This window comes from Hippichthys cyanospilos, chromosome 16 (genome assembly GCF_059441005.1).
Source record: "Hippichthys cyanospilos isolate Australia breed blue-spotted pipefish chromosome 16, RoL_Hcya_1.0, whole genome shotgun sequence".
In the NCBI taxonomy this organism is placed as follows: Eukaryota; Metazoa; Chordata; class Actinopteri; order Syngnathiformes; family Syngnathidae; genus Hippichthys; species Hippichthys cyanospilos.
This window is the reverse complement of record NC_142384.1, coordinates 11,805,653-11,831,229: the sequence shown is the minus strand read 5'-3', so window position 1 is coordinate 11,831,229 and position 25,577 is coordinate 11,805,653. Positions and strand designations below refer to the sequence as shown.

The 25,577-nt window shown below is 43.4% G+C and overlaps 2 protein-coding genes across 4 annotated transcripts; both read right to left on the bottom strand.

Annotated features, from left to right (window-relative positions):
• Positions 1–917: 917 nt before the first annotated feature.
• Positions 918–10,684, bottom strand: hsd3b7 (hydroxy-delta-5-steroid dehydrogenase, 3 beta- and steroid delta-isomerase). Its single transcript, XM_088437938.1, has 6 exons — positions 10,457–10,684; positions 7,611–7,766; positions 6,155–6,263; positions 3,898–3,997; positions 3,518–3,680; positions 918–2,449 (listed from the first exon to the last, which is right to left on the bottom strand). The coding sequence occupies exons 1-6, from the start codon at positions 10,617–10,619 to the stop codon at positions 2,037–2,039; spliced, it is 1,104 nt and encodes a 367-aa protein (XP_088294064.1). The 5' UTR covers positions 10,620–10,684; the 3' UTR covers positions 918–2,036.
• A 1,018-nt stretch (positions 10,685–11,702) lies between these two features.
• On the bottom strand, positions 11,703–25,284 carry setd1a (SET domain containing 1A, histone lysine methyltransferase). Of its 3 annotated transcripts, none has more exons than XM_088437515.1 (21): positions 25,272–25,284; positions 24,242–24,386; positions 23,966–24,064; positions 23,622–23,892; positions 23,390–23,520; positions 23,062–23,318; positions 21,040–22,657; positions 19,432–20,451; positions 19,024–19,179; positions 18,857–18,941; positions 18,658–18,794; positions 18,536–18,572; positions 18,163–18,349; positions 18,027–18,061; positions 16,174–17,405; positions 15,678–16,029; positions 15,402–15,583; positions 14,394–14,504; positions 13,865–13,984; positions 13,650–13,787; positions 11,703–12,772 (listed from the first exon to the last, which is right to left on the bottom strand). In XM_088437515.1, exons 2-21 carry the CDS (start codon positions 24,377–24,379, stop codon positions 12,599–12,601), a joined length of 6,480 nt encoding a protein of 2,159 aa, XP_088293641.1. In that variant the 5' UTR covers positions 24,380–24,386; positions 25,272–25,284; the 3' UTR covers positions 11,703–12,598. The 3 variants fall into 3 exon arrangements, with proteins under 3 accessions (XP_088293641.1, XP_088293640.1, XP_088293639.1); XM_088437514.1 differs by having other exon boundaries at positions 25,092–25,272; XM_088437513.1 differs by having other exon boundaries at positions 24,242–25,273.
• Positions 25,285–25,577: the final 293 nt, after the last annotated feature.

Below are 25,577 nucleotides of genomic sequence, written 5' to 3'. Positions count from 1 at the left end.
CAGGAGGAAGCCAGAGAGAACCCACACAGGCTCGGGGAGAACATGCAAACTCCACACAGGAAGGCCGTAGCGAGGTGGATTTGAACTCAAGTTCCTGAACAGTGAAGTGGACGTGCACTGCTCCACCGAGCTGCCGCCTACTTTATTACGGCACTAAAATAATAATCAAGCTTTAATTTCATTTGCCATTTTATTTTAAATAATCGATTAGAATGAGTCAAACTACTTGGAACAACATGTCTGCCTTTCCTTTGTGGAGTTTGGGGTTCAAATCTGTGCCGTGCCACACCCGTGTGGAGTTTTTTGTTACCTGCCACATAAAAAAGAAAGGAAAATCCGTAATGGTTAGTTTGTAAATGTCAATTGGACCCTCATAATGAACCATAAAAAGTGTTAAAAGTTCATGTAGCCCAATGAATAAAATTGTGGCTGTTGTAAGAAACTATATTTAAATTGAGGCAGTAAGATTCTAGCCTACTCTTAAATGAAATAAAAACTAGTACATGAACATGTCAAAAATATTGGTTCATTTGTGATTCTGTATAAATCGGATCCTAATAATGGACTATAGAAGGTTCACATAGCCTTATGAATTGTGGCACTTGTTAGAAACTAAGATTCTAGCCAACCCTCAAATAAAATAAAAACTAGGACATGAACATGACTAAAGCATTGGTTCAAATGTTATTGCTGAACAAATGTAGTAACATTGGGCCTCGTTTCTAATTTGCATATGATGTAGCTGTTTTTTCCACACATCTTTGAGAAACATGTAAATGTTTTGACCGTCTCCATGGAAAAACCACAGAAGGAAACCAAAGTAAAGGCTTGCCCGGTGACTGAGACCAAAAGGAAACTCCCGCAGACAAATATCCAAGATCATGGAATCCCAAAAGAAACAGACACATAAAACGCAATTAGTTAAAATATATTAAATCATCTTTAATTGAGGCATTTAAAAATACATAACTTCATACTGTTATGAGAGAAAAATAGAATGCTTAAATTACAGTGCAAAATATAATCACACATGAAAAGACATGTGGCCGTTGCTTGTAAATAATGTTTATATTTGTCATACATGATTCTCACTATAATTCGTTATTTATCTACAAATTACATGATTGTCAGATCATTGAACAACGTTGAAAACTCGCTGACTCCTTTCAATGCAGTTTGCTATTTTTGGCTCAACATTTTGCCATCCACTTTAATTTAAAAACTGTTGATCCTTCAGGTTAAAGTGATGTTGGCCTAGTACCATCTTTGCCACTTTGTGGAACCAAAAATGCTAAATTGGAAACATTTGTGTCAACAATTTAATCTGCTTTCCCTGAGGCCTGTGACTCAGACTCTTCCTGCTTACTAATTTGGTGTTTTTACAACTCCCTGATTGACTGGAATACAAAATACTTGCGTAAAGTTCTTGTGAAAAGTTCCTTTGGTCAAAATTGTACCTATAATTACGCAGTGATGTGCTCCTAAAGTTTCCAGGGTTTTTTTTATATTCATGTACATCTGCGTTCAAGACTACACATATTCTTGGACCGCTTCTTTTTAAATGATCCCTGAACAAAATTTCGTCTGCAGGAACATAACTGCTGGTAATTATAGCTGCTGGAATAAAACAGTCCTGGTTACATATGTTCAGCACTGCAAAGCCCACACAGAAAAAAAGGTCTTCATCTGTTCAAAAGTAGCAGGCCCTTTTGGCCCTTTTGCGATACTAAAGACAAAAACTCCCATGGTCCAACCATGCAAAATGTTTCTACTCCTGGTGTGCAGTTCAGCACTGGAACTACGCTATAAATCAACAGACGCACCACTGATTTGAATAGCTGCTCCGAGGTTTTATTTGTTTTCCATATACCTTTGGCGGGCAATACCACAGGGCCCCCACCCTGGTTTTAAATATTAACGGAACTAAAGCTTCGCATTCTTTCAAAATATCCTATTTTGTGGCATGATGTGGGCAGTAAAAAAAAAAAAAAAAAAATCAGATACATGTTTCTCAGGGGGTTGATGCACTAGCCGCATTAGCTGTTTTTTGGCTTCTCCAGGGGGAAGGTGTCCACCCATCTCTGGGTCCGCTCCCGACACTGTTCCCAGTCGTACAAGGGGCGGTACTGAAAGTGGCGCAGCGCTTTGTCCGAGCTCACTGTGAAGGACGTGATGGCCACGGCCAGGGTGTAGCTGTTCAGGAGGGGGGTAAAGTTACAGAATGGGGTCAGGATCCAGCGAAGGACGTCGTTGAGCATCGCCAGGAACCACAGCAGGAGCAGAGGCATGCGCACACGCCGGAACTTGAAGGTGGACAGGAAGAGCATGTTGAAGTCCTCGTAGCTCTTGTAAGGCGAGTCGTCGTAGCAGAAGAAAGCCTCGCCGCCGACAGTTTCTGGGCGCTCGCGCAGGGCTCGGGCGGCTAGCACGTGCATCCACGCCACATTGCCTGTGCAGACGGGGTGACGTCATTAGTTCACAATGTTGCTTTCGCATTTTTTTTGCTCCGTTATGTTGGTACCAAACATAGTGGGCACAGTAGCTCAAGGCGCAGTTGTCAAAACAACTTTTTAGCACCAAGATTGGAATGCATCTGTTGCAAAAACCTGTCATAAAAACACAGGGTCCCAAATAGGTTCCACGAAACTTCTGGAACTCTTCTGTCAAAGTACCAACCACATTAGCACAGTACGTAAAGTGTGGTTCTCTCTTGGTATGCCCCACTTGCCGAAATATGTGAACAAACACTCTTCAAAAACAGCTCTGTTCAATTTTGGCAATGTTTTATAGGGCACCAAGAACTTATTTGGAACACTTATGTTGTGAAAGATGTAAAAAGGACCTAAAAAAAAGAACATCTAAAAAATGATCTACACCCTTGTCTGACATTGAGTACCTACCCCCTTCCAACCATTAATTTTGCATGCTTCGTTTGCTAGAAGTTGTAAAGGGATCTGCGCCAGTTTTTGGCACATTTATTGGGCACCAACAACTTATCTATCTTTATGCTACTTTTTGGTTCTCTTCATTGAGGACACAGTGGCAAAGTACCTGAATGACTGAGCTAGTTTGGGGTACTTAAGGGTGACCAACCACCTCAGTGCTTTCAGATCAAATGTACTCCTATTCTTCAAAGATGTTGTTCTTTTTATTTTCTAAATAGTGGCAGAGTATCAAGGCGAATACGCAAATTTTCCCCTTAGTTTGAGGGTGGCCAGAGAGCTCTGGCCCGGGGACTTATTGAGTCACCAAAAGGGTCACAAAAAAATCTAATTTGGAAAAAAACACTAGTTTTGGTACACATCTGCCAACAAAATCGGTCACTTTTGGTTCTTTCGTTTGTATTCTCCACGCAACTCCTTTTTTGATTTGAACTAATTTGAACCACCTCACAGACAATGCGGCTTACGTTTCATGATGTTTCACATTGCGAGGAAACAAAGAGGAAGGGAAATTGCATGACTTCTGCTTTGCGGTCACCACACTGATATTCTTCACGACCTATTCTGGGACTCACCGACATAGACTCGCCCATGTTCGGTGCTGTCGGGTACGCCGCCGACGATCAGACCTCCCCTTTTGGCGGCCAGTTTGTAGAAGTCTTTGATGAGTTCGTGACCCTCGCCGTAGATGCCCGTCGGCCTCAGAGAGCATGTGTGTAAACGCTCACCATTCCGCAACTATGCAGGAGGATGAGAAGGAAGTCATCAGCCTACAAAGCCAGCTTGAAAAAAATCAAAATCACGAGAATACTGAAACGACAAAGAAAAATCTGCCTTTTTGTTTGAGGTAACCATTTTAGGGACTGGCTTATCTTGGCACTTTTATCTAAATGCTTCCAAATTGGAACCAGGTATTCCAGACAAATGAGAAAACTAAATGATTGTAAGGCGCTACCTTTGTTCCATTTGCTTCCAGGACAATCTTCTCTGCTTTGGCCTTGCTCTTGGGGTATGCCATAGTATGCTTCACCTGATAGGGTGTGTCTTCGTTCCCCCTGCATAGACACAGTAACAGGATCCAGTCATGCTTGTATGAGTGCATTAATCAACATGTCTGGACTTTCTGGCTGCTTTTGTTGCTTAGCACAGCCAAACATTCTTGGAAGTGCAGGGATGTCATCCCGCCCATTATAAATCATGTTCTTGACATATTTGTTAGTTTCAAATGAAATAAGTGATGATAGCGAAGAAAAAAATCTGTCAGTTTTTCCAAAGAAAGCATTCATTTTTTTGGATGATGTCCTTGTGTTTGGGCGGAGCATACCGCCATATTTTGATGATTGATGATGCGACTCCACAAGACCACAAACATCTAACCTGATCACGCAAGGATACTTAATGTTATAACCGGTGTCAATGAGTCACCACATGTCACGGGATGAGATTAGGGAATGGCACAGACGTCTGCTCGGGTAGAAAAGGATACAACAATGATTCACTGAGCAGTCTTGTTTTTATTTTTGTTGTCTTAGTAAGTAAACCCAGGATAACCCTTTAAGTGTATAAAGTGTACTCCCTGTAGCATTGCATAACCCAGATGACCTGCCAGATACACTCGAAGGAAATATGACTGTGGAAAAGAGCAGTGAGTCAAATAGCTGAATTCTGGAATAATCAACAGGGTTTAAAAAAAAATATCTTGAACACTTTTTGGCACTACTCTGTCAAGTGGTGACTAAAGGTCTGAATTTGCCTTACAAGAGTTGTAAAAAGTTCCACAAAATAGTGGGATAGTGGTACTGAGTACCAATCACTTGTTTGAGATAGCTTTAGTTTCAAATGATCAGGATCGTTTTGATGAGTTGATCATTTGAATCAGGTGTGTTGGGAAGCCTCAAATACATGCAGGATAGCAGCCCTCAACGATCGGCTTTGGAAATGCCTGTTGTAACGCATGGTTTGTCAAATATACGGCCTGCGGGCTGGATCCGTTCCGCAAGAAGGTTTAATCTGGCCGGCAAGAGGATTTTGTGAAGCATTAAATAAACGAATAGGACAGAATCCATTAGTCCACTGTAGGCATGGAATGAAAAACGAATTGACAATATACTGTCACAGTTATTTAAAACCGGCCATGTCTGTCAAAATCAGTGTCCTCCCCGCGCTTGTCTGCCTTAAAGGGATAGTGTGTAAGATTTAAATTATTTTTCATTACGAACAGCAGGGGGTGCTGCAGGTGCTGCATTTACCATCGTCTGTAGCTGTAACAAACATGGCCGTCACCGGTGAAGAGCCACCGCTCATGTAATATAATTCAATGATAACTAGCCTATGATTATATGACTGATGGTCATTAAGGACACATTCATTTGCAAGTTTTTGAAATTTACAGTTATTTAATTTCTTCCTTTTTAATGAAAAACGGTCTAAATCTTACACGCTGTCCATTTAACGAGAAGCTGCAGAGTGTGACACAAACGTGAGTCCTCCTCTGCTGCAGAGCCAATCACGTTGTCCTTTATTTTTTTGTCGGCTTAAATAACACTGTAACTACAGCTAACTACCGCAGGTAAAATAGCTAACATGTTATCAAATGCATATATTTATGTGATATCGCACAAAGTAGAACTTGAGCAATCTATCTAAAGTGTGGGTCAAGAAGGCGAATCAAACTTTTCCCTCCTTCCAAACAAACCAAGTCGGCTGTCTGATACGTTTTTGGCCTTAGAAAAACGAGCAAGCGACATAGCAAGTGAGCTAAGAGCTACTACTAAACTAGTGAGCAATATGGCAAAGCGGATGAGATCATAAAACGCTACATTGCTTTTGTTTTGCGTTACGCCGTCCACATTTAGAAGGCCATTTTTTTAGGTTTTGACAGACTTGGACAGCTCCAGATGCCTAGCAGCGTCCAATGTGTATTTTGAAAAACGCCAGACGGACCATTAACATTCATTTTGCAGCATTTGGCCCCTGACCTTGACACTTGTTGTAAATAGTCTGAAAAGAGACAGTAAATCCCACCTTTTGGCACACCTTTGTAGTGGTTTTAATCATAGTTTGAAAAAGTACCTAGATGGATTCAGCCATGTTTTTGCCCGAGTACCCATCACTCGTTTGAATAGACTTCTGTTGTCAAAAATTGTAAGGACCCAAAAAATCTGCTCTGGAACAATACAGTATACCCAATGTATTAGGCTGAAAGGTTCTACCTGACAAAGGGCTCTCTATCCATGTTGGGCCCGATCACTTCCATGCTGCTTGTGTACAGCAGACTGCAGATGTTATTCTCCACGCATGCCTTAATCACATTCTCTGTTCCTGACAGAAGAAAAAAAAAAAAAACAATCCAGAAATTATTATTATCAGTGCATAGTGCATTCCAATTGTTTGAAAGAAGGCAGCGGTAGATGAGATCCACATGTGAGATTCTTTGGACAGAAATATAAAACATTAAATGTACTGTATATTATCGCAACTCAACCTTTCTCAAAGACCTGTGCAAAGGCCTAAATGAAAATCTAACTTACAACATACAAAACGTGAACAATTAATGTATAACACATAAAAAAATTGTATAATGAAATAAAAAAATAAGAATAATAATTGCATCATTGTCACATATTAATTTAGCAACAAATTATTTATTGTACTTATGTAAATAATGTATCAATGGTATAGTAATTACTGTCATGGAAAGAAATTCTCAAAAATAATAACTGCAATAAATATATAGTAAAAAAAATATCACAACACAAATAAGCCGGAACGTGCATTAACATTGATAATGAAGGGTTAGCATTCTTACATGAGAGCTAAACTATTCCAAACATGCAACGAAAACCCCACAAACAGTCACCCCCACCCAAATGTTACTCATTTAGTCCGACGTGATCATTTCTTCCAACTCGTCGGGCAAACACATGGTGTGCCAAATGTGTTTTATGCTGTTATAAAAGTTCCTAAACTGAGATTTTTAAAGAACGCCAGTTGTCTAGTGCTAAACCCTGGTTTGCAACATTTCAACATCCCCGGTATGTGCTTGAACGTCAGGCCAGAAAACGCAATAAGCAAAGAAAATTCAAAGCAAGTCAAGAGGGCAAAAATACGTCTGGTTGCATTCAGTTGCGTTCATGAACTCTTGGTAGGCTCATAATTTGTGTTCTTTTTCAAATTATTATTTGCCGTAAGATAACATTTTAACTTTTGTGCAAAGCTCGTGGTATTTCTTTTTTTTAAAGACATGCATGATGGTTATTTTTACCCGCTACATGTTTTAACCCCCCCCCCCCCCCCCCCCCCCAAAAAAAAAAAAAAATGTTACGCTTTCTAGATGGTGGATACAATTGAATTTGAGCTTGTGTAAACCTCCCTGCTGTAGGGAACAATGACCTCATTGCTCTGCCTGCCAGAAATTGACAGCATTGTGTGAAAGCTGTCATGAGGCTGTCAGCATGGAACGTTCGAGGGCCGCTGGAAAAAGGGCCCCCCAAGCTGAAACCATGCTGAAAAGCAGTACCGACAGCTGTAGCTGTCTCACTGTGGAAATATTCTGAGTGTGAAATCACAGGATAGAAAAATGCCATTTTAGTGTTTACTTTTGTGGTCCGATGTGAACGAAAACATAGTTGACAACCTTGTGTGACGGAATCGAGGTTGGACGCTCACCTGTCACATTGACGGCGTAGATGAGTCCTTCCGGGACCTTGTGCCAGACGTCCACGAGGCTGGCGGTGTGGATGATGACGTGGGCGCCGCGGGTTGCCTCAAGCACGCTTTCGTAGTCCGTGATGTCGCCCTGGATGACCGTCACCTTGGTCCTCCCTGAGGGGGCCCAAATAGAAAGAAAGTTCAGCTCAGAAAAATTAGAGCAGTTACTTTAATTCAGTGGTTGCTTGAGTATGTAAGTTGAATTCATTGACATGACCAAATTTGTAATTACTTTCTCGTATGTCGTATAATTTTGTGATAGTCGAAATGATTTGCCTGTACGGTATGTGGTATTGCCAAAATAAGCGCTCCATTATATACTTCCTTGTCAAAGTTTGGATTTTTCTGAGTTTAAACAAATGCAGCATTTGTGTCTTGGCGATGATTAATAGTTATACTGCAGACTTTTTATCTTAACCTCGTCCTTGAACCGTCACATTAGATAACAATGGCGGTCTTGGCGTCAGCGTGAAAGCAGGCTCCGTCAAATCCTATTTCGGGAGTTTGGGACCAAGATTCGAGTTTGCAACGATGTCATGGCATTGCCAGAAGATTACAGCATTTAGTACGTGTCCAATTAAATTTGACCTACAGGAGGGTCTTAAGTAACTCTTTGAATAACAACATCCTTTTAACTACCTACAAATTGACCATATTGAAATTTGACTGATTTTAAAGCAAATATTACATGTATTTTAGCACAACGGCATTTCGATTTTTTGTTGTTTTTTTTTTATATATATATAAGTTTTATAAGTCCATTTTTCAAACTTTTTAAATGAGTAAACAAAAACCCAGGTCAAATTGACCCAAGACTATTATTATTGTTACTACTTATTATTACTACTCCATAGAAACAAACGTAATACACAAGTATAGACTAACCATCGCTTTTGTTACTTTGTGAATGGGTTTAAAAAAAAAAACGGAGTCTTTGACAATTGTGGATAAAGGCACACACCTCCGGGTCATAGTGAGCCGGAGACATGATAGCTCTTCATGAGAAAATAGGGTTAGAGGCCATATTTTTTGTCCAAAGTGAATGGTTGTAACTTTTTTCCAACAGCAAAAAAAAAAAAAAAACCTGAAACAAAATGTACATGTTAATAATAACGTGTTACATTTTTGTCTAAATATATTGTATTGTTATTAGGTAACACATAAACTTTGTTTTGTGTTACAATCGAGAGTCGGTGAGATCCAGGATGGGCGCGGTGGGTGTGGGATAAGCTTTCTGGTTGCAGGGGGGCCTCAAGGCCTCGGGTACTCCCATGTGTTTGGCGACACATAATGAAAGCCTGAACAAAGCTTTTTTTTTTTTTTTTCCATGAAGGCATCACATCTTTCAGTCAATTACCGACATTGTTCACGCCGCCCTGACAGGGGAAAGCTGCTTTTGATGGATTCATTCTCTCTGTGCGGGGAAGCGAAGGTTAAATAACAGGACAAAACACACATACGGAATCCCGTTGACGCAGGTGGCAGGTGATGACAGGTCGACAGGAAAGGAAAGGGAGTGGGATATCCTGGGGAGGATCTCTGTGCAGTGACTGCACAACGCAAGCAAAATATGCTTGCATTAAAAACAAACACCAAATGCTCTATATATTTACAACTGGTTTGCATGAAAATAAAAAATAGGAATATTATGGCTCCGGCTTCTGTTCGGAATTCGCACTTGTGTGTGTGTAACCAGTTCAGGTTGTCTCCCACCAAAGGCCCAAAATCAGCTGGGATAGGCAACAGCAAGCCTGTGAGGCTCATGAAGATAAGCAGCTCTTGAAAATGGATGGATGAATGGAAGTTTGATATGGCGGGTTGTCAAGGGTTTAAAGGTGAACGAGAACAGCACGCTTGGAGTGTGTGCAAAGTGCAACACTAAATTCAACAGTGCTTTTTTTCTTTAATGGTCACTCAGAGAAAGTGATTTCATGTACCCTTAAAGTCCATGTATCACTTAAAAAGAACAGAATATGGAAAAAATGATCATGTTAAGTTCTCATCAAATTCAATTCATTTTAGATTTTAACAATACCTTTAAAAGTATTTTAGTTGAATGTTGACATAAAATTAACATATAGTTTCCAAATCTAAATAATTTTGGTTTTTGAATTCTTTTTTTTTCACTTTTTTTCAAATTTTACATTTAAGTTTTTTGATATCTTAACTATTTAATCAGCACTTTAATGGAGTTCATAAAATGACATGGTAAGGACACAAAGTGTAAAGAAATGAACAGTTTTTCCCACTCTTTTTTGCATCATTTCAATTACGATTTACAAAGAGAAATTTGCATTTTCAGGTGCATTTATCAGTTTTCAAAGAGGATAAAGAATTTAAGCTTTTAACTGTTGTTCTGAAGAGAACCTTCACTATTTATGGGGAGTCTAAACCAGGCTGGATCTTTTTACTAAACTCAAGCTTCATGTTTGTTTTAAATAAATGATGTATAATTCTCTTAGTGGTTAGATTAAGTTATTTTACATTGAGTGCCACAATGTGATGTGAAAGAGTTAAACACTAATATGATTAAAAAAAAAAAAAAAACTACAACTGTAATCACTAATGTTTTTGTTTTTTTGTTGTCCTGAAAATGTTAATTTGCATTTCCGAACTGAATGACTATTTTTAAGTGAAGTAAAATAGTCGTTAAAAAGGTTTTAACTGAGAAAAAAAAAAAACATTTTAACAAGAAAACTCCTTCAAGCGTGACGAAAAAGCCGCTTACACTCCACGAGATTGTTAATTCAAGCGTGCGACAAGGGACACGTGCACTCTGATCGGTCCAGTTTTCTGTCACTTACCAGTTCCGAGCTCAGAGAGTCTGGGATCCGTGTGCTTGTCGAATACTCGAACCTCCGCCAATGTGTCACCCTCGTGGTCCAGCAGATGTTGGAGCAAGTGCCGACCCAGGAAGCCGCAGCCCCCCGTGATCAGGTACACGAGCCCAGAGCGGCTGTCCGACATGGTGATGTGTAGTCCGGTTCTCGGGTCGGTTGGTAAATGAGAAGAAGGAGTAGCAGGAGGAGGAGATCATCATAGCAGGAGCCTATCTGTACTACTCTATCGTGCTGCGTTTACGGACCTCAGGACCGCCCGGAGTTTCTTTTTTTTTTCGAACCGCGAAGAACTTTATTGAAATGGACCGCAAGCGATCATAAGGTGTTTGCACGACATGGTAAAAACACATCCGATGCATATTTTGGCGAATGGGATGTTGTATTTATGGTTCTTGGTACTTAAATTTGAGGTGCAGATGACGTCACTTAAGAAATACAGTATATCTTGAAAATAGGTACATTCGGATCAATTATGCGGGAATATAAAGAAAAAAAACAACTGGGTAAAAAATACTTTACATTTTTCTTCTCAAGACGAGAAAGGATCGTATTTCGATAACTGTTTTTGAACGTGTATTTATGGTATGTGATAACTGATGTAGTAAAGAGTTGCCTCGGTGTTGGAATTGCAAAATGAAAGCGTATTATTTTTCTCAGCTCGTTTATACACTACTGTGAGGTATGCGTGTGATTTATTTTTACACTGGCCTCCGAGGACACCAGTAACTAAAAATACTGCCGTGTCAAAGGTCAAATGTTTGTTGCCCACCTATAATGTTCATTTGTGAGTTTGTATGTTTAAAATGTTTTTGAGCAAAGCTTTCCTTTGGACCCTGATTCAAGTTTGTACCTACTGTGAACGGAACAAGTGATCAGGTTAAAGTTCACTGGTGTCGCAACAATTGCAGGTCAACAAAAAATTTAGAACTTGGTTTTGTTCTGCAAAGAAGTTACATGAATGAATTAACAAAAGAGCGTGCATACAAAATTGTGAAATGAAGGAATCATGTCTCCTTTCAGACCACATTTTCCAGCAACACAACCACCATGTCGTTACGTATCACCTGTTTCATCCAATATTGCTCACATTCCATCACTTCCTGTTGACAGACGCAGCGCAGGTGCGTCACATCAAGCTCAGGAAGCGGTCACGTCAAACTACTTCCCGTTAGCAGTTTTCTTCCCACACAAACACAAGCATTAATTTCTTTAAAAAATATTTTAATGCACCAATAATAAAGGTTTCGACGTATTAATACAAGATTGCAAATAATATTAAAACAAGGAAGAACCATACAAAATAAACGAGTTGAAGGTATGTACATATGTCCTGGCGTGGAGGGAGAAAATAAGGGAGAAGGAGTGAAAGAGAGGGAAGGGGGGTCTATTTACAGCTCAGTGTGTTTCTACGAGAAACAAACACTTTTATTTACATCCATTTTCTTTTTTTCCATCACTTCATTCTGTAAAGCAGAAAAAGACTTTTTGCTTTTGTCCTACTTGACAGATAAACTTTGGACAAGTCGCCTTTTTTTTTGTTGAAATATCCTGTCAGTAAAAAATATCCTCTATTTTTTTAAACAATGTAAAGCAAAAAAAAAAAAAAAAAAGTGCCTTTCAAAAACACTTGTGCAAATACGTAGCAACAACAAAACCTGCAGGAATTTGGTGGAAAAAAATTCAAAAAAAAAAAAAAAACTGACATGGAAACAGCAACTTCCCAAAAAAGGCGAAAAAAAGACAAGCACTAACTCAGGGAGAACATTCTGTTTTTGTTTTCAAATGGCAGATGTCTTAGGATCCGGATAACAGGGACGCTTGAAACACAATTCAAGAACAGTAATATTATATAACACGAACAAAACCAATCCCAAAACAAGGAACGTTTTTATAAACAGAAGCGGAACATGTCGGATTAAAAGTTTTAAAACCCTGAATTTGTGTCGATTTCGTTGTGCGTGGATCTGAGTGGACTTTCCAAGCCGAGGTTCCGCCTACCCTCGCCATTCACGTATGAGTGACAGGTGGAGAGGTATCAGGGTGGGCGAGAAGGACAAAATGGCCACCAAAAATGTTTTTTCGGGTGGTGGGATGGCGATGGGAGCGTTAGTTAAGCGTGCCGCGACAATTTTCGGTGCCGCACAAGCACGGGATCTTGTTTTCCTCGAGTGGGAACTTGTAGTCGTATGTGATCTCCTCGTTGATGGCAATGGCCTGCTTGGAGTAGATGACGATCTTTTTCTGGGATTCGATGGTGATCACCTTGGCGTAGCAGTTGGGCTGAAAAAGAGAGGCGAGGTCAGGCCATCTATTTGAAATGAGGAATCCACCAAAGACAAAACTGAAGCAACTGTTACGTGTCCTGTCTCTGATTGGTTGTTTTTTCCTCAGGCACGGTGGTTTCTTGCACATATCTTCATTGGGCTGCTCAATTGAAAAAGTTTATTTTCTTATCTTGTTTGCCAACATCTTTTCGACATATTTTGGTCCTACAATTTCCTGCGAAATTATATGCACAGTATCTACCTTTTTATTATACAGATGCACTTTATTTTTGTTTTTAAATCTTATTTTATACTATATGTAGCAAGCTTCAAAGGGTAGCAGTTGTCCACATGCTGTTGAGTGGAAGACAGCAAGTTTCTTAAAAATCAAAACTAATTGAATGTTTAAAAAAAATACACTTCATCTCTTTTTGTTATTCTGTCTTGCAAACAGATTGTAGTATGACGATTTCAAGTAGAAGATCCAAAAATAGAAATCGAATCAAATCCTGAGACAGATTCCCAAAGGTTCCCGCCCCTAATGCACAATTATAAGCTCCTTTCTAAAATGTTTTTCTGGATTGCAAGTATAAAAATTGTACTTTTTTGTGCTTGATTCAGTCAACACCAGAGAGAGCCGACATACTAAACTTTGAGTCACTAGTAATAACCACTATGAGAAATTGTAACGACTATAAGGAGTGTGTCAATTCCTTGCAGAAATTTGCTATTTGTGGTCGACCACCCTATGATTAGCAGAGGTTGTAAGCTGTAATCAGCCATAATAATAATTTCATAAAAAAGAATAAAATAGATCAAATGATACAGTGGTTGAATACTGCGGAAAATGTTTTCATAACCACATAAAAATGAGCGCGAGCGAATCCACTCACAGTGCAGCAGTGGTTGATAAAGCGAGCCAGGTTTCCACACTTGGTGGCATCGATGATGGTGTCGTGGTCCACGCGGAACAAGTAGCTGCTGCCGATGCCCTGCTGGGCGTAGCGCTTCTCGCGATTATCCGCTACCATCTGGTCACAAACATGATATTACATTCATGCTGACGTTTGGTAACGCTGCGACTTTCAAGCGTTTCACTGAGGCTCACCTGCCGGATGTTCTGACCCACGTACTCGATGACCATCTCGTCGGCAGCGATGGCCTCCATGGCAAACAGACCCCACTCGTGGATCCTACTGCGCCCGAAGCGAAGCTTCTTCTTGCGGTACTGCAGCACCGCCCCAAGAAGTAAATTAATTAACATACTGTATATAACTTGTAAGGCATAGCATAATAATATAAAATAATCCAACAATTGGAAATTGTAGTATAATACGAATAATCCAAGGTAGATTAAATGAGATTATATGTAATATATGTAATAGCTAATAAAAGATACGATATATAAAACAAAATAAATGAAAACTAAAAATCTGAAATTAAAAAAAAAAAAAAATAATGAGGGGGCCATTAATCCAAGTTGCGTTAACATTTCCTGTGTGTGCTCACTGACTGGGTTGTGTAACATGAGGTTACTGAAGTGACATTTTGACGACGTCATGTGCTTTGAGGGTGTCCAGAAACGAGGCCAAGTTGCATAGTGTGTGGTTTTTGGCACGCATGTCCCTCAGCGTTACCTTGAGCTGGTTGAGCTTGAGCAGGTCAGAGTCCATGATGGCCGGCGTACCGATGACGGTGAGGAGGCGCCGCTGCTCCGAGCGTCGCTCTGACAGCAAGCGGTTGGTGCCCTGAAGATGAAAAAAAAAAAAAAAAAAAAAATTATATATGAGGACTTGTGACTTTATCTGATGGCCTTGAGGCAGAGGAAAGCCAAAGAACCTTAACCTCAATTCAACGGTGAACTTGATTTGGAGCAACTGAGAAAGCGAGATAAGAGTGCTGAGAAATCTGATATTGAAGTCATTTGTATGCCACACATTCATGTCTTTCCTTCCCTGACAGCTAATTTCATCAAGCTGTTTAAGCTAAATACCACAGCAAGCAACCAACTTTGGGAGTCCCTGGCTAACAGCAACTGTGTACATGGAACTATTCAAAGCAAACAGTGGAAGTGGACCTTGGTTCCATGCAAGTAGAGGGGAAGTACGCCATTAGTGAGCACGAATGAGCCTCCTTCTTTAATTATTTAGGCAATAGGGAGAGAGTCAATTACAATTTCCACCCAACAAGGAAATATAAAATTAACTAATTCAGCAGCAGTAGTTGTCTGACTTGAGCAATTTGGGGGCGAGGGGTTGAATGACTGGACTACAAACAAGTACATAAACATGTCATGGATCTTTTAGTAATTTTTTACATTCCAAAAATGTCCACTTTTTACATAAAAGAAATCCAATTGAAATGAGAAGACATTTTCCTCATGTACTTCATTCTTCCACTAATTTAGTTTACATTTACATTTTCAACTTCAAAATGTCATTCTTGTCAATAGAAATAATTGCTTTGCTGCTATCTTGTGGCCTATATAGAGAACTACAAATATTTTGGGACGCCCTCGGCCCCTCAAAAAGCTGTGGTGAGGCAGTAAAATTTCACAAGGTAAAATGTGCCCTGGCTAAACAAAGGTTGAGAAACACAACTTATTTTATATTGAGTCATGCACAGTATAAGAGGCCCAAACTTACTGAACTGTCGACGTTCTCTACCTCCCGGATGACCTGCTCGGGCAGGTCCAAGTCCAGGTACACGTCCTTCTCCTTGCGACTGATGGCGTAGTAGCCTTCGCTCCTGGCGCAGCCAGTCAAGTGCTCACGCAACTGCCCGCCCGCGTTTCTCTTTTTCCGTCGAGGGTTTGGCAAGTTGGTCAGTGGATCTCAGCGTTAAGGTCACAACATGAATGTCATAAAGGCAATGTCTACGTACACCTCGTGTTAAAATAGTACGCTACACGGAAAGGATATCGGTGTGCTGCACCCAGTGGGTGTCGTTGAGCCAGTCCGAGTTGTGGTCATCCTGCAGCAGCTTCTCGTACGTGGACTTCAGCAGCATCAGGTCCTCGCCATCCAACCCCGAGTTCCAGATGTCGTACAGGATGGTCATCTGCTCGAATTTGTTGCGGTTCTCGTACTTGACCGGCAGAGGCTCGGGGGAAGGCGCGGGTTTGGCACAAGACATGCCAGCCTCTTGCAGGAAGAGCCGTTCGCTCTTCCTCAACTCCTCCAATGCTGCCGGAGAATCAGCCTCAGAGTCGGTGCTGGTAAGTTCGCCGGACTCCAGCTCTTCGACGTCCACATCCTCATCGGCGTCTGAGTCCTGCATACAGCGAGGCAAAGTCACCGCAGGGCTGGTTCCAGTACGTTTTAGACATGATAAAAATCTGATAACCTGTATTCAGACTTAAGTGCCAAAAAAAAAAAATCTGGTAATTCCTAGTTCTGTAAGAGTAAAAGCACATACCTCTGGTTTACGTTTCTTTTGTTTTGTGGCTAGTGTCTCCTTTGGTTGTTTTGCAGGAATAATCTCCATGTTCTCCTTGTCTTTACTTCTCCTCTTTTTGCTCTTTTCAAGCTCCAGCGCTTTGCTTGCCTGCAACTTCTTGGTCGGAGGAAGTGCCGTGGTACCGTGGCTCGAGTCCTCCGAAAGCAATCCCAAGTACTCTCCCGCGTTGGCTCTCGAGGGAAGCGCCTCGCCAATGACCTCCTCGGGCGCCTCCAGCACTCCAGAAATGGCATTGAGGTCAGCCGGCAGCAGGACAGAGGATTCCTGCTTGGAAGTCTTCTTAGAGGCAGGTGTTGAGGCCAGGATGGGCGGTCTGCAATAGTTGTGCTCCAAAAACACCACCATGCTCTCTGAACTCATGACGCGCAAGAGCGCCTCCTCAGAAAAGAGGCCTTCCTCCATCTTCTGCTCCTCCGCCTCGTCTGACGTCTCAGTCTCCTCTGAGTCTCCAGCATCGGGATCCATTTTGAGAGCCACGTCGGCCAGTACTGACAAGTCTGTGGCGGAGGCCAACTGCAGCAGGCTCGATGCTCCCAACTGCTCTCGGAGCCTCAGCCTCTGCTCCTTGTCTTCGTCCCCGTCTTCTTCTCGAAGGGAAGTAGGAATGATGGCGGTGCGAGATTTTCCACGGGGTCGCTTGCTGAGCGGAGATGCAGGGGGTGCTTCCTCAAAGGCCATCCTGCACATGGAGGCGTGGTCCAGTGGGAGGTTCTGCACAGTACGGCACACCATGACAGGAGGTGCAGAAGATTTGGGGGAGTCTTTGCCTGAGCCCCGTTTCCCGGGAGCCTTGGTCGGGGTGATCTGAGGGGAGACCCTTTTGGACTCCTCCGAATCCGGAGATCGGCCGCATGGCGGCACAATGAGAGCGTTCGCCTCACCCGGCTTGGAAGCAAAAGGAAGAAGCTGGATGCCATGAGCTGGACGCAGGCCAGCACCAATACGAGTGTCCAAAGGTTTGGTGGGTGAGAGGGGCGGAGCCTCGATTGGAATTTGCAAGGGCGGCGAAGACACCAACGGCGGCAAAGATGAGGAAACATCTTTGCTGTCGTTCTCCTCGGTGGAAAAAGAGACGGTCTTTCGGCGCTTCTTGAGAGGGGGAACAAGGACCACGGGGGAAGGTGGACGAGGGTACGTCGGAGACGGAGGCCGCTTAGAGGGGGGTACTGGTTTGCTGTCTTTGGCTTCACCTGGAAGATATATATATATATATATATATATTTTTTTTTTTTTTCTAACTGCTCTACAATGGAAAATGTGTCAGTTGGTTTTGCTCATCTGTTCATATTTTGACTTATATCACGATGGGACTGAAATAAGCCTGTGCCCACTTGAGTTTCCCCATTAATAATCTTATAATTTAGAGAAACACCTGCGCAATCGTTTGAAATTGACAAAAAAGCCAAGCAGAATTATATGGTCAAACTCAGATTGCTTTTTTAAGTGGATGGCAAGGCACATGAAAAGTGTTTAATATATGGGAAATTGGAGCTTTAAAAACGCCAACGTGTTAAAAATGTCATCTTGATGATGAAAAATCAAGTGGCAACTAATGGGACAAAGAAGTATTGCCACAATGACCAGCATCTCCAGTTTCTGTGGTTATCAACCATAACGGTGCCTGCATTAATGTGTAGCGTAAAATCGTACTTGATGGGCAAACTGCATATTTATCAAGAGATGCTTGGCATACAACTTAAAAACATTAAAAAAAAAAAAAAAGTGATCCCTAATTCCTAAATTGACATTGATTTCTTTTTTCGTTTTATACAAAATTTAAAACACTGAGATTTTAACGTAAAATGACTTACCAAATTTGAGCTCTGCCTTTGTAAATACCTTCTCCCTGTAACAAAAAAAAAAAACAAAAAAAAATCAATAGTGGTTTCGGGGGACACAAACACACACACAAACAGACAAAATTGCATTAAAAAAATTAAAACACACCTGTCGTGTTTTCCCACTGTGCTGTCCATGGTGGACTCATCCATGGTGTCCAGCCCGTCACTATCGGGCATTTCCCCTTCCTCCTCTTCGTCCTCGGAAGAGGACGAGGACGAGGATGCATCGGAAGAAGAGCCTTCGGATGATGAGGAGAGGCTCTCGTCATCACTGTCTGCGCTAAGGGCATCATCTAAAACAAACAAAAAACATTTTTTGAATCTGTTGAGGATTTCAACTTATTCTGTTCACTTTTATTGTTCAAGGTGACATTTGTCACTGATAACTGGTGAGAGGAACCATAAATGAAAAATATGCAAATGTGACCAAAAGGACTTAATCGTAACATTGCATGATTTTTTAGAAAAATTTTATTTACCATCGGACTTGTCACTGGCATCCACTTCCTCATCATCCTAGAAAATATTTTTTAGTCACTTTCCGGAAAACGAGTTGAAATGCTGTCCTCTCACTAATAACAAGGGCAACCAAACACCAAACCTTTTCAGAAGAGGAGCCGTCAGATGTTTCCTCTCCCTCGCTGTCCAGCTCCCAAGGTTTCCGACTCCTGGGCTTCTTTTTCCTCCTCTTGTTGTCTCGTCCCACTCTGCCAGCATCCGGCATTCTCCCGTCAGCACCTGAGAAGCAGAAAGAGTCAGATGGTCGACTTCTGACATGACCTGACGTGAGCAAGGCAAACCTTCATCATCCTCGTCAGGCGGTGTTGATGGACGCGGCCTTTTCATGTCTCCTTCTGTGAGGTCCTGAGGCTCTTTCCTCTTCACCTACACAATTTTATTTTAAATTAAATGTTAGTTGTAATGGTTTCTGTCTTTTCTTGCATTCTGACAGTTCTACATTACTTACCTTAAATGAAGGCAACCTGAGTGCTCCCCGCAGCGAGAAGCCCTCCACGCCTCCACTTTTGGCCCAGTCAACCAGAGACATGAGGGGCTCACGAGGACGGTTCACCTTCTCCTCTTTTTTCTCCTCGTCACGCATGGCAGACATTGTTTGGAACGGCTGGGGAGATAAAAGATGATCAACTTTTGAGGCTCCACATATATGATTGTACAATACAGTACTATTTTTTCATTCAACCATTGAAAACAGTGTGATTAAAGAGACATAAGCCCCAGAAGAGGGGAATTTTGACTGGAATATTTCTTGTAATTTGGTATGTAGCTGTCGTTATGACTATTTGGTGTGTGTAAAGTCTAAATTATTTTAACGAGTAAAACCATAAAAATTTAACAACAAAAAAAAACTCTATACCTTAGCCTTGGTCTCCTTCCTGTCCCACCACTCATCAAACGTAGCAAAGGCGATGTTCTCCACCATCTTGCGGTTCAGGTCTCTCTGCATGATGCTCTTCATCTCCTGGATGAGCGTGGCCAGGGCCATCTGCACGGTGGCTTCGTGAGGATTCTCAGTGAGCAGGGGTACCTCCTCAGCAGGGGTCTGGTACTCGCCACCCTCGGCGGGTGGCATGGTGCCATAGGTGGGCGGCGGCATGTAGGAGGGGTAATGTGCAGCTAAGACGTGCGGGGGCCACGCTGGGTGCGGAGGGGGGAGGTGCGAAGGAGGCGGTATCTGTGTGTTGTGTGGGTCAGTGTAAGGGTAAGGAAGCATGTGGGGCGGCATATAGCGGTGATCCTGCTCATAGTGTGTGGTTGCCCCGCTCCCTTCTTGTTCCATGAAGGGATGGTGCGGCGGAGGCAGTGAGTGCAGATGATAGGAAGTGTAATCCCCTGTGGCAGCCTCACTCGATGTGCCATTAGAAGACGACACGCGCAGCTGGTGCAGGCGGCTAAGCATTTGCGTCTGCATCTGGAAGGACATGGGCGCTCCACCAGTGTATTGGTTCATCAGTTCCATTGAGCTGGCATAGTCATACATGTGGGGGGGCATGGGCGGAGGGTACTCTGGGTGTAGCTCCATGTGAGGCGGCGGAGGTATCCCGGGAGGTGGGGGAGGCTGCAGGGAGTGAGGTATCCCGGGAGGTGGGGGAGGCTGCAGGGAGTAGCCTGGCGGCGGTGGAGGAGGCAAGTGGGGCGGGTAGGAAGGGATGGGCGGGTGCATGGAGGTGCCAAAGTGCTGTGTTGACTCTGAGATGGGCGTGGGTGATGCTGACGGGTCTTTCGCAGTCTGTGATGGCATAGCTGCCTGGGAGGACGACGGCGATGAGCTGGAGGTGATGGACGGCTGATGGGTGGTCACCGTTGTGATGGACACCTCGCCGTCCTCCTCCTCGTCTGAGATTTCCATGTCTTCCCCCGAGGAATGAGGAGAAGACTGAAAGCAAAGACAGATGTTCAATACTTGAATGGTTTTAACTGGTTGAGAATTTTTCCAAGAAATGGTAAAATTATCTCTATTATTTCAGAATGGAAAAATTAGTAATTAGGCAAAAAGTGAAAATTCCCAAATGTGAAAACGATTTGGAATGAAAAGGAAACGTGGAAGAACTAGGTGAATTAGTTGTAAATACTAAAACATGCCTAGAGTCTCTAAAAAGGGCCATTTCTACATCAATGTCTAAGTTTATGATAATTGTGGAATAGTCTGGGATGTAAACTCCACATAGGAAGAGGGGTTTACAGTAGTAAAAGAAAAACAAAAAAGAGAGGATTTGGTGAATGTAAAAAATAATTTCCAGTATGTCCAGAGTGAGATGAATATAGTTTCTTCTAAGGTGATTTTTTTTTAAAATAATTATTGAATGAGCAGAAAAGTAAGAAGATTAGTTAAATTTGGTAACTGTCTCAATTCATACAAATCAAAAAACCAAAGGTTTGCAATTTGGAGTTGTTTAAAATAGCTTAGCTAATAGCTAAAATAGCTTCCAGAGAGAAGTAAGATGGCTAAATGACAAGTGGTTACCTGACTCTGGCCATTGTAAGGTGGGGTGTGCGCTCCAGTCTTTTTTTGTATTTCAGTGCTCACGTCCTGCGTCGATTCCTCTGGAGCGCCATCCATCTCCGCTGGGGCAGCCGGCGGCAAGGTCTCATCTGGGGGCGGCGGCATGTGTGGCGAGTATGTGGAAGAAGATGGTGTTGAAGCGGGCGGCTCGGCGGGACTTTTTTGACCGTCTGCCTCTTTTCCTCGTTTCCTGAGGATGTTTCGATCACGCTCCCCTTTGTCTCTTCTCCTGTCCTCGCCGTTGCCTGCCTCGTTGGCGCCTGTGTGCTCGCTGACATTTCCCGCTCGCCCTTTTTTTGTCCCGCCTTCCGAGCGCAAGCCCTTCTGTTTCTCCTCCTCATCTTCCTCATCAGAAGCAAGGAAGGAAAACTTGGTCTTCTGTTCCTTAAGGAGCATCTCAATGCGGGAGTCTAGGCTGCTACTGTGGTAGGCGAATGGTAAGCTTTCATTGGTAGAGTCCGGCTCTGGGGATGCAGAACCGCGTCGACGACCTGGTGGTGAGCTACCGGAGGCGGTAGGGTGCTGAGGGAGGGAAGTGGAGGAAGGGGAATTTGATAAGGAAGCATTGGAGGAATGGGAAGGGGACAATGGTGGTGGCGGTGGTGTCTTCGGTGGGACCGGTGGCGTGCTGGGGCGGCGTTTGGGCTTGGTCCATTGTTCCTCTCGAGTGGGGCTATCCTGGTTAAAATCTAGCGCACCCAGTGTTTCAGCCACAGCAGCGGCAATGACAGATGCGGGTGGCAGCGGTGGTGGCGGCGGAGGTGGGGGTGGCGGAAGAGCACCCGCTGAGGGTGTAGAGCCCCTCTCTGGGAGGCTGGTGCTCCCCAGACGAGCGGATGCATCCAATCCATGAGAAGGGACAGGAGCGGGGTCTTTGGAAGCAGAATACGCTGAGTAGGATGAAGGGGGCGGGGACATGCTGTTAGAAGAGGAGCGGTACGAGTTGGAATTGTATCTGGGGTCTGAGTTGCCGGCATGGTCACCGTCCCGCTCTCGGTCTCGGTCCCGGTCACGATCCCTGTCGCGATCGTGGCTGCTCTTTCTGCGGCTGCTGTGGTGGTTGTGCGAATGGTGGTGGTTGCGGTGCCGCTGATGCCCGTGTTCGCCGGAGCGTGAGCCCACGCTGTCCCGCCGGTAGCCCCGCTCGTCTCGACGGTCTGAATGGTGGTGTGAGTGATGCGAATGGTACTTGGAGGAGGAGTTGGCATCCTGCTGTTTATGGTAGGATGCTCGTCTGGAGATGCCACCCATTCCATAGCGCCCTCCTGAGTCTCTGTCCCGCTCCCGGTCCCGCTCTGTCATGAGAGGCTGTTCATATTGGGACCCTAGAAGAGGCGGGGGCATGTTGGAGTGGTGCGCCATATGGGGCCCAGGTCCTCCCGCGTTGGAATACGGTGGGTAGCAGGGTGGCTCGTTGGAACGGTATGAGGCAGAGGGGAGGTACCCAGGACGACCTCTGTTGTACAAGGAAGGTTCGTGAACATCCTCGGAGTAGCGGGACACTTTGAATGAGGAGGAAGGAAGCATGTCCTGAGGGGGGTAACCGCTTCCCAAAGTGCCCGTATTGTAGCCGCTGTGCCTGTCAATAAAAAATGTAACTTAAAATTTTTCCTAGCACACTCCTTGATGCCTCTCACTAAAAAACAAAACAAAACAAAGGGGCAAAAGAAACTTGTCATGTGACCAATCTCAGAAAACAGGTGAGCTTAGTGAGTACATATCATGTATTGACAGTTTGAGTCAACAGCAAGAAGTAAAAAAAAAAAAAAAAGAATAAAAAGACTTCATTATGAGGTAAAATATTATTGTTTGAATTTTGAAAATGGCTAATAAATATCCCGTTAAAATCTATGGGGTGCACCCACACATAGTGCACCACAATCTCTGTACTACGCTGTTAAAAATCTTTTTACTTTCGTTTTAATCAAGAAAACATAATATGTGATGCTGACAAGCTAACTGCTAGTCAAGCAGACAACCCACCTGCTTCCAGAATAGCCAGACTCCTGAGAGAACGGCGTCCCAGATCTGGAGCTGTATGGAGTCCCACTCTGAGAGGATGCTGAGGACCCCGACGTGTAACCACCAGTGGCGGACGAGGAGAGGGGTGTGTCCAGGCGCTGCTCACCAAAACCAGTATCCGCCGAGCCGGGTGTGATGTTTCCAGACTTGAGGGCTTGCTGGACGCCAGCCGCCAACACTGCCAACTCACTGGAAAGCCGCCGCCGGATATCAGCAGACTGTTTGGACAGGAATGTCTTGTTACAGTTTGCAAAGAATGTAAATATATATTATGTTTTATGACAGATACCATATCAGGTTGTTGCTGTGTGGGGGTCTGAGGCGTAAGGCAGTCAACTAAAGCCTTGCCCCCCAAGGGGACAGTCTGAGGCGTGTAGGAGCCATTCACAATCAGATCGTAATATTTCTGCCTCTGCTGGCCTACAAGAAAAAAAAAATCTTGTTACACCCTCCCTCCGAAAAATCTAAGTTGGTATTGGTAATTGCAATTTCAAGATTACTGTGTTGTCTAGATGTATCACCTTTGATGTCCAGCTGTGCATGGATAATGTTGCCCATGACTGAGGTGTTGTGCAGCTGCTTGACAGTATCTTTGGCCCCACGTGTGCTCGTGAACAACACCCGAGCCAAGCCAAGATGTTTCCTGGTCTTAGGGTGGAACAGGATCTCCATCTCTTCCACTTCGCCGAATTTGGCACACATCTCAGCCAAGAAGGGCTCCTTAATGTTGTCGTTGAGCCGGGCGAAAGTTACCTCCTTGAGGGGAATGGGACCCACGTAAAAGTCGTCCAGCTAGAGGGACAAAATGGGGGGGAAGATGCATCAGAATAAGCAATGCTTTTGAGACAAGTGGAGGTCCGCTTACCTTAAATTTTGGCACTGGAAAGACCATCTCAGCATACCTGGACCATAGTCTTCGGGGTCTTGGATCCCGGAGTTCACCCACAGGGGGGAATCCAGAGTCCTGGTGACATTTTGTACACATGTAGAATTGGAGTGCCACATATTTCTAATGTGCGGCATAATGAATGGCATGGCTAAATTAAACAGACTGGACAATCACTGCTTGCACTGAATGCCCCCTGTAACTCAATTGTGTACAGTCACATCACATTTGAAATTTAAAGAATGCAGTACTCACGGGTACACTAAAATGCACTCCATCGTATCTGTAGATCTTTTGTGGCACACGTCTTATGGCCGGGTCCTGAACCAGTTTGAAGCTCTTCCACTGCAAACTCACAGCTTTTTGAGAGTCTGCACCGCTGTCTGGATCCATTCTACAGCTGTCGAAACACGTTTGTTTACATGTTGTGCAGAGCTCGAAAACACCACGAGCAAGTATCCACACAAGTCTGGACAAGCAAACAACAAACAAGCCAAGGAACGACACGCTTGCAGCGTGAATACTAACTACTTGTGCATCGTAAATAAATACGGCGAAAAGCATAAAAGAAGTTATTTGGCTGACGTTCACCGCTCCAGGTAAGACGCTGTCAAAACAATGGACGAGTTACGTCACAGAGCACTAGTTTAGTTCAGCTAGCTATGCTAGCGTGCTAACACGCAGCCACAAAACGCAACCAAGCTGACCCATTCCCACAAAAAAAAGTTCGTAATGTACAAAACCTGAATCGGGTTCTCAATCGGGTCATAAAGGTGACATTGTAAAATATTCAAGTGCTACCCAACGGCGGAAAATTGTATAGCTTTTCCCCTTCATGCTAATGCAAGTTATCGCGAACGTCGGCTATCGCTAACATAGCATAAGCGTCAACTTGGAAACTGCTCATAGTAGTCGCACTCTGATGTCGATACATAATATAAACGTCGGTCTCGTTAACGGAAACTTTCCGCGATTTAACGGTTTGATTTCTGCCCGAAAATGCAAAACTCCCATCTCCAAGATTCCTAGGGCGCGCTCAGCAGACTGTAGCAGCCCGCCCGCCGCCAGGCCCGCCCGGGCAAAAAGAAAAACACAGTCCACCCACCAAAACACAAACGGGACGGCTCCAAGCCCCGCGCTCAAACAAAAGTAGCGTGCGAAAACGATGCCGGTAACATTCCGGTTGATAGTCGATGCAAACGCGCGCCCTCAGGAAGAAGCAGGGAGTTGTTTTTGGCCTCTAAAAGCCCAATATTGTGGACAGAGCGGCCATCGCGCAACGAACCTGAAAGCCTCGCCTGTTCTCCATCAGGCTAAGCGAGCGCAGCAGAAAGCTCCTCACACGCACTTTCTACTCAGAATAAAAACGAATTTAAAATACCAGTTTTTAATGGTGTGAATTAACAACCAAACTGCTGTAATCGACAATTTGTTTTCATATGAGTAACAGAATATAATTTTGACGCATTTTCTTTACGTGAATTCAAACGTTTATATATGTTCGAATCTGCGTTTTCAAATCGAACAAGAGGCTGACTGAACGCAACAAAAATACAATTTAAGACAATTGTATTATTCGCCTCTTTCCACT

Bases quoted from the DNA above. Each gene is read 5' to 3' on its own strand.
- hsd3b7 (XM_088437938.1), bottom strand. From the start codon at position 10,619: ATGTCGGACAGCCGCTCTGGGCTCGTGTACCTGATCACGGGGGGCTGC. The intron at 6,264-7,610 runs GTGAGCGTCCAA...TTCTTCTGTCAG, and splicing joins CTACGCCGTCAATGTGACAG to GAACAGAGAATGTGATTAAG. The intron at 3,681-3,897 runs GTAGCGCCTTAC...CCTCCTGCATAG, and splicing joins TGGAAGCAAATGGAACAAAG to TTGCGGAATGGTGAGCGTTT.
- setd1a (XM_088437513.1), bottom strand. From the start codon at position 24,550: ATGCTTTTCGCCGTATTTATTTACGATGCACAAGTAGTTAGTATTCAC. The intron at 24,065-24,241 runs GTGAGTACTGCA...AAATGTCACCAG, and splicing joins GAGTGCATTTTAGTGTACCC to GACTCTGGATTCCCCCCTGT. The intron at 13,788-13,864 runs GTGAGCCTCAGT...GTTTGTGACCAG, and splicing joins TGGGTCAGAACATCCGGCAG to ATGGTAGCGGATAATCGCGA.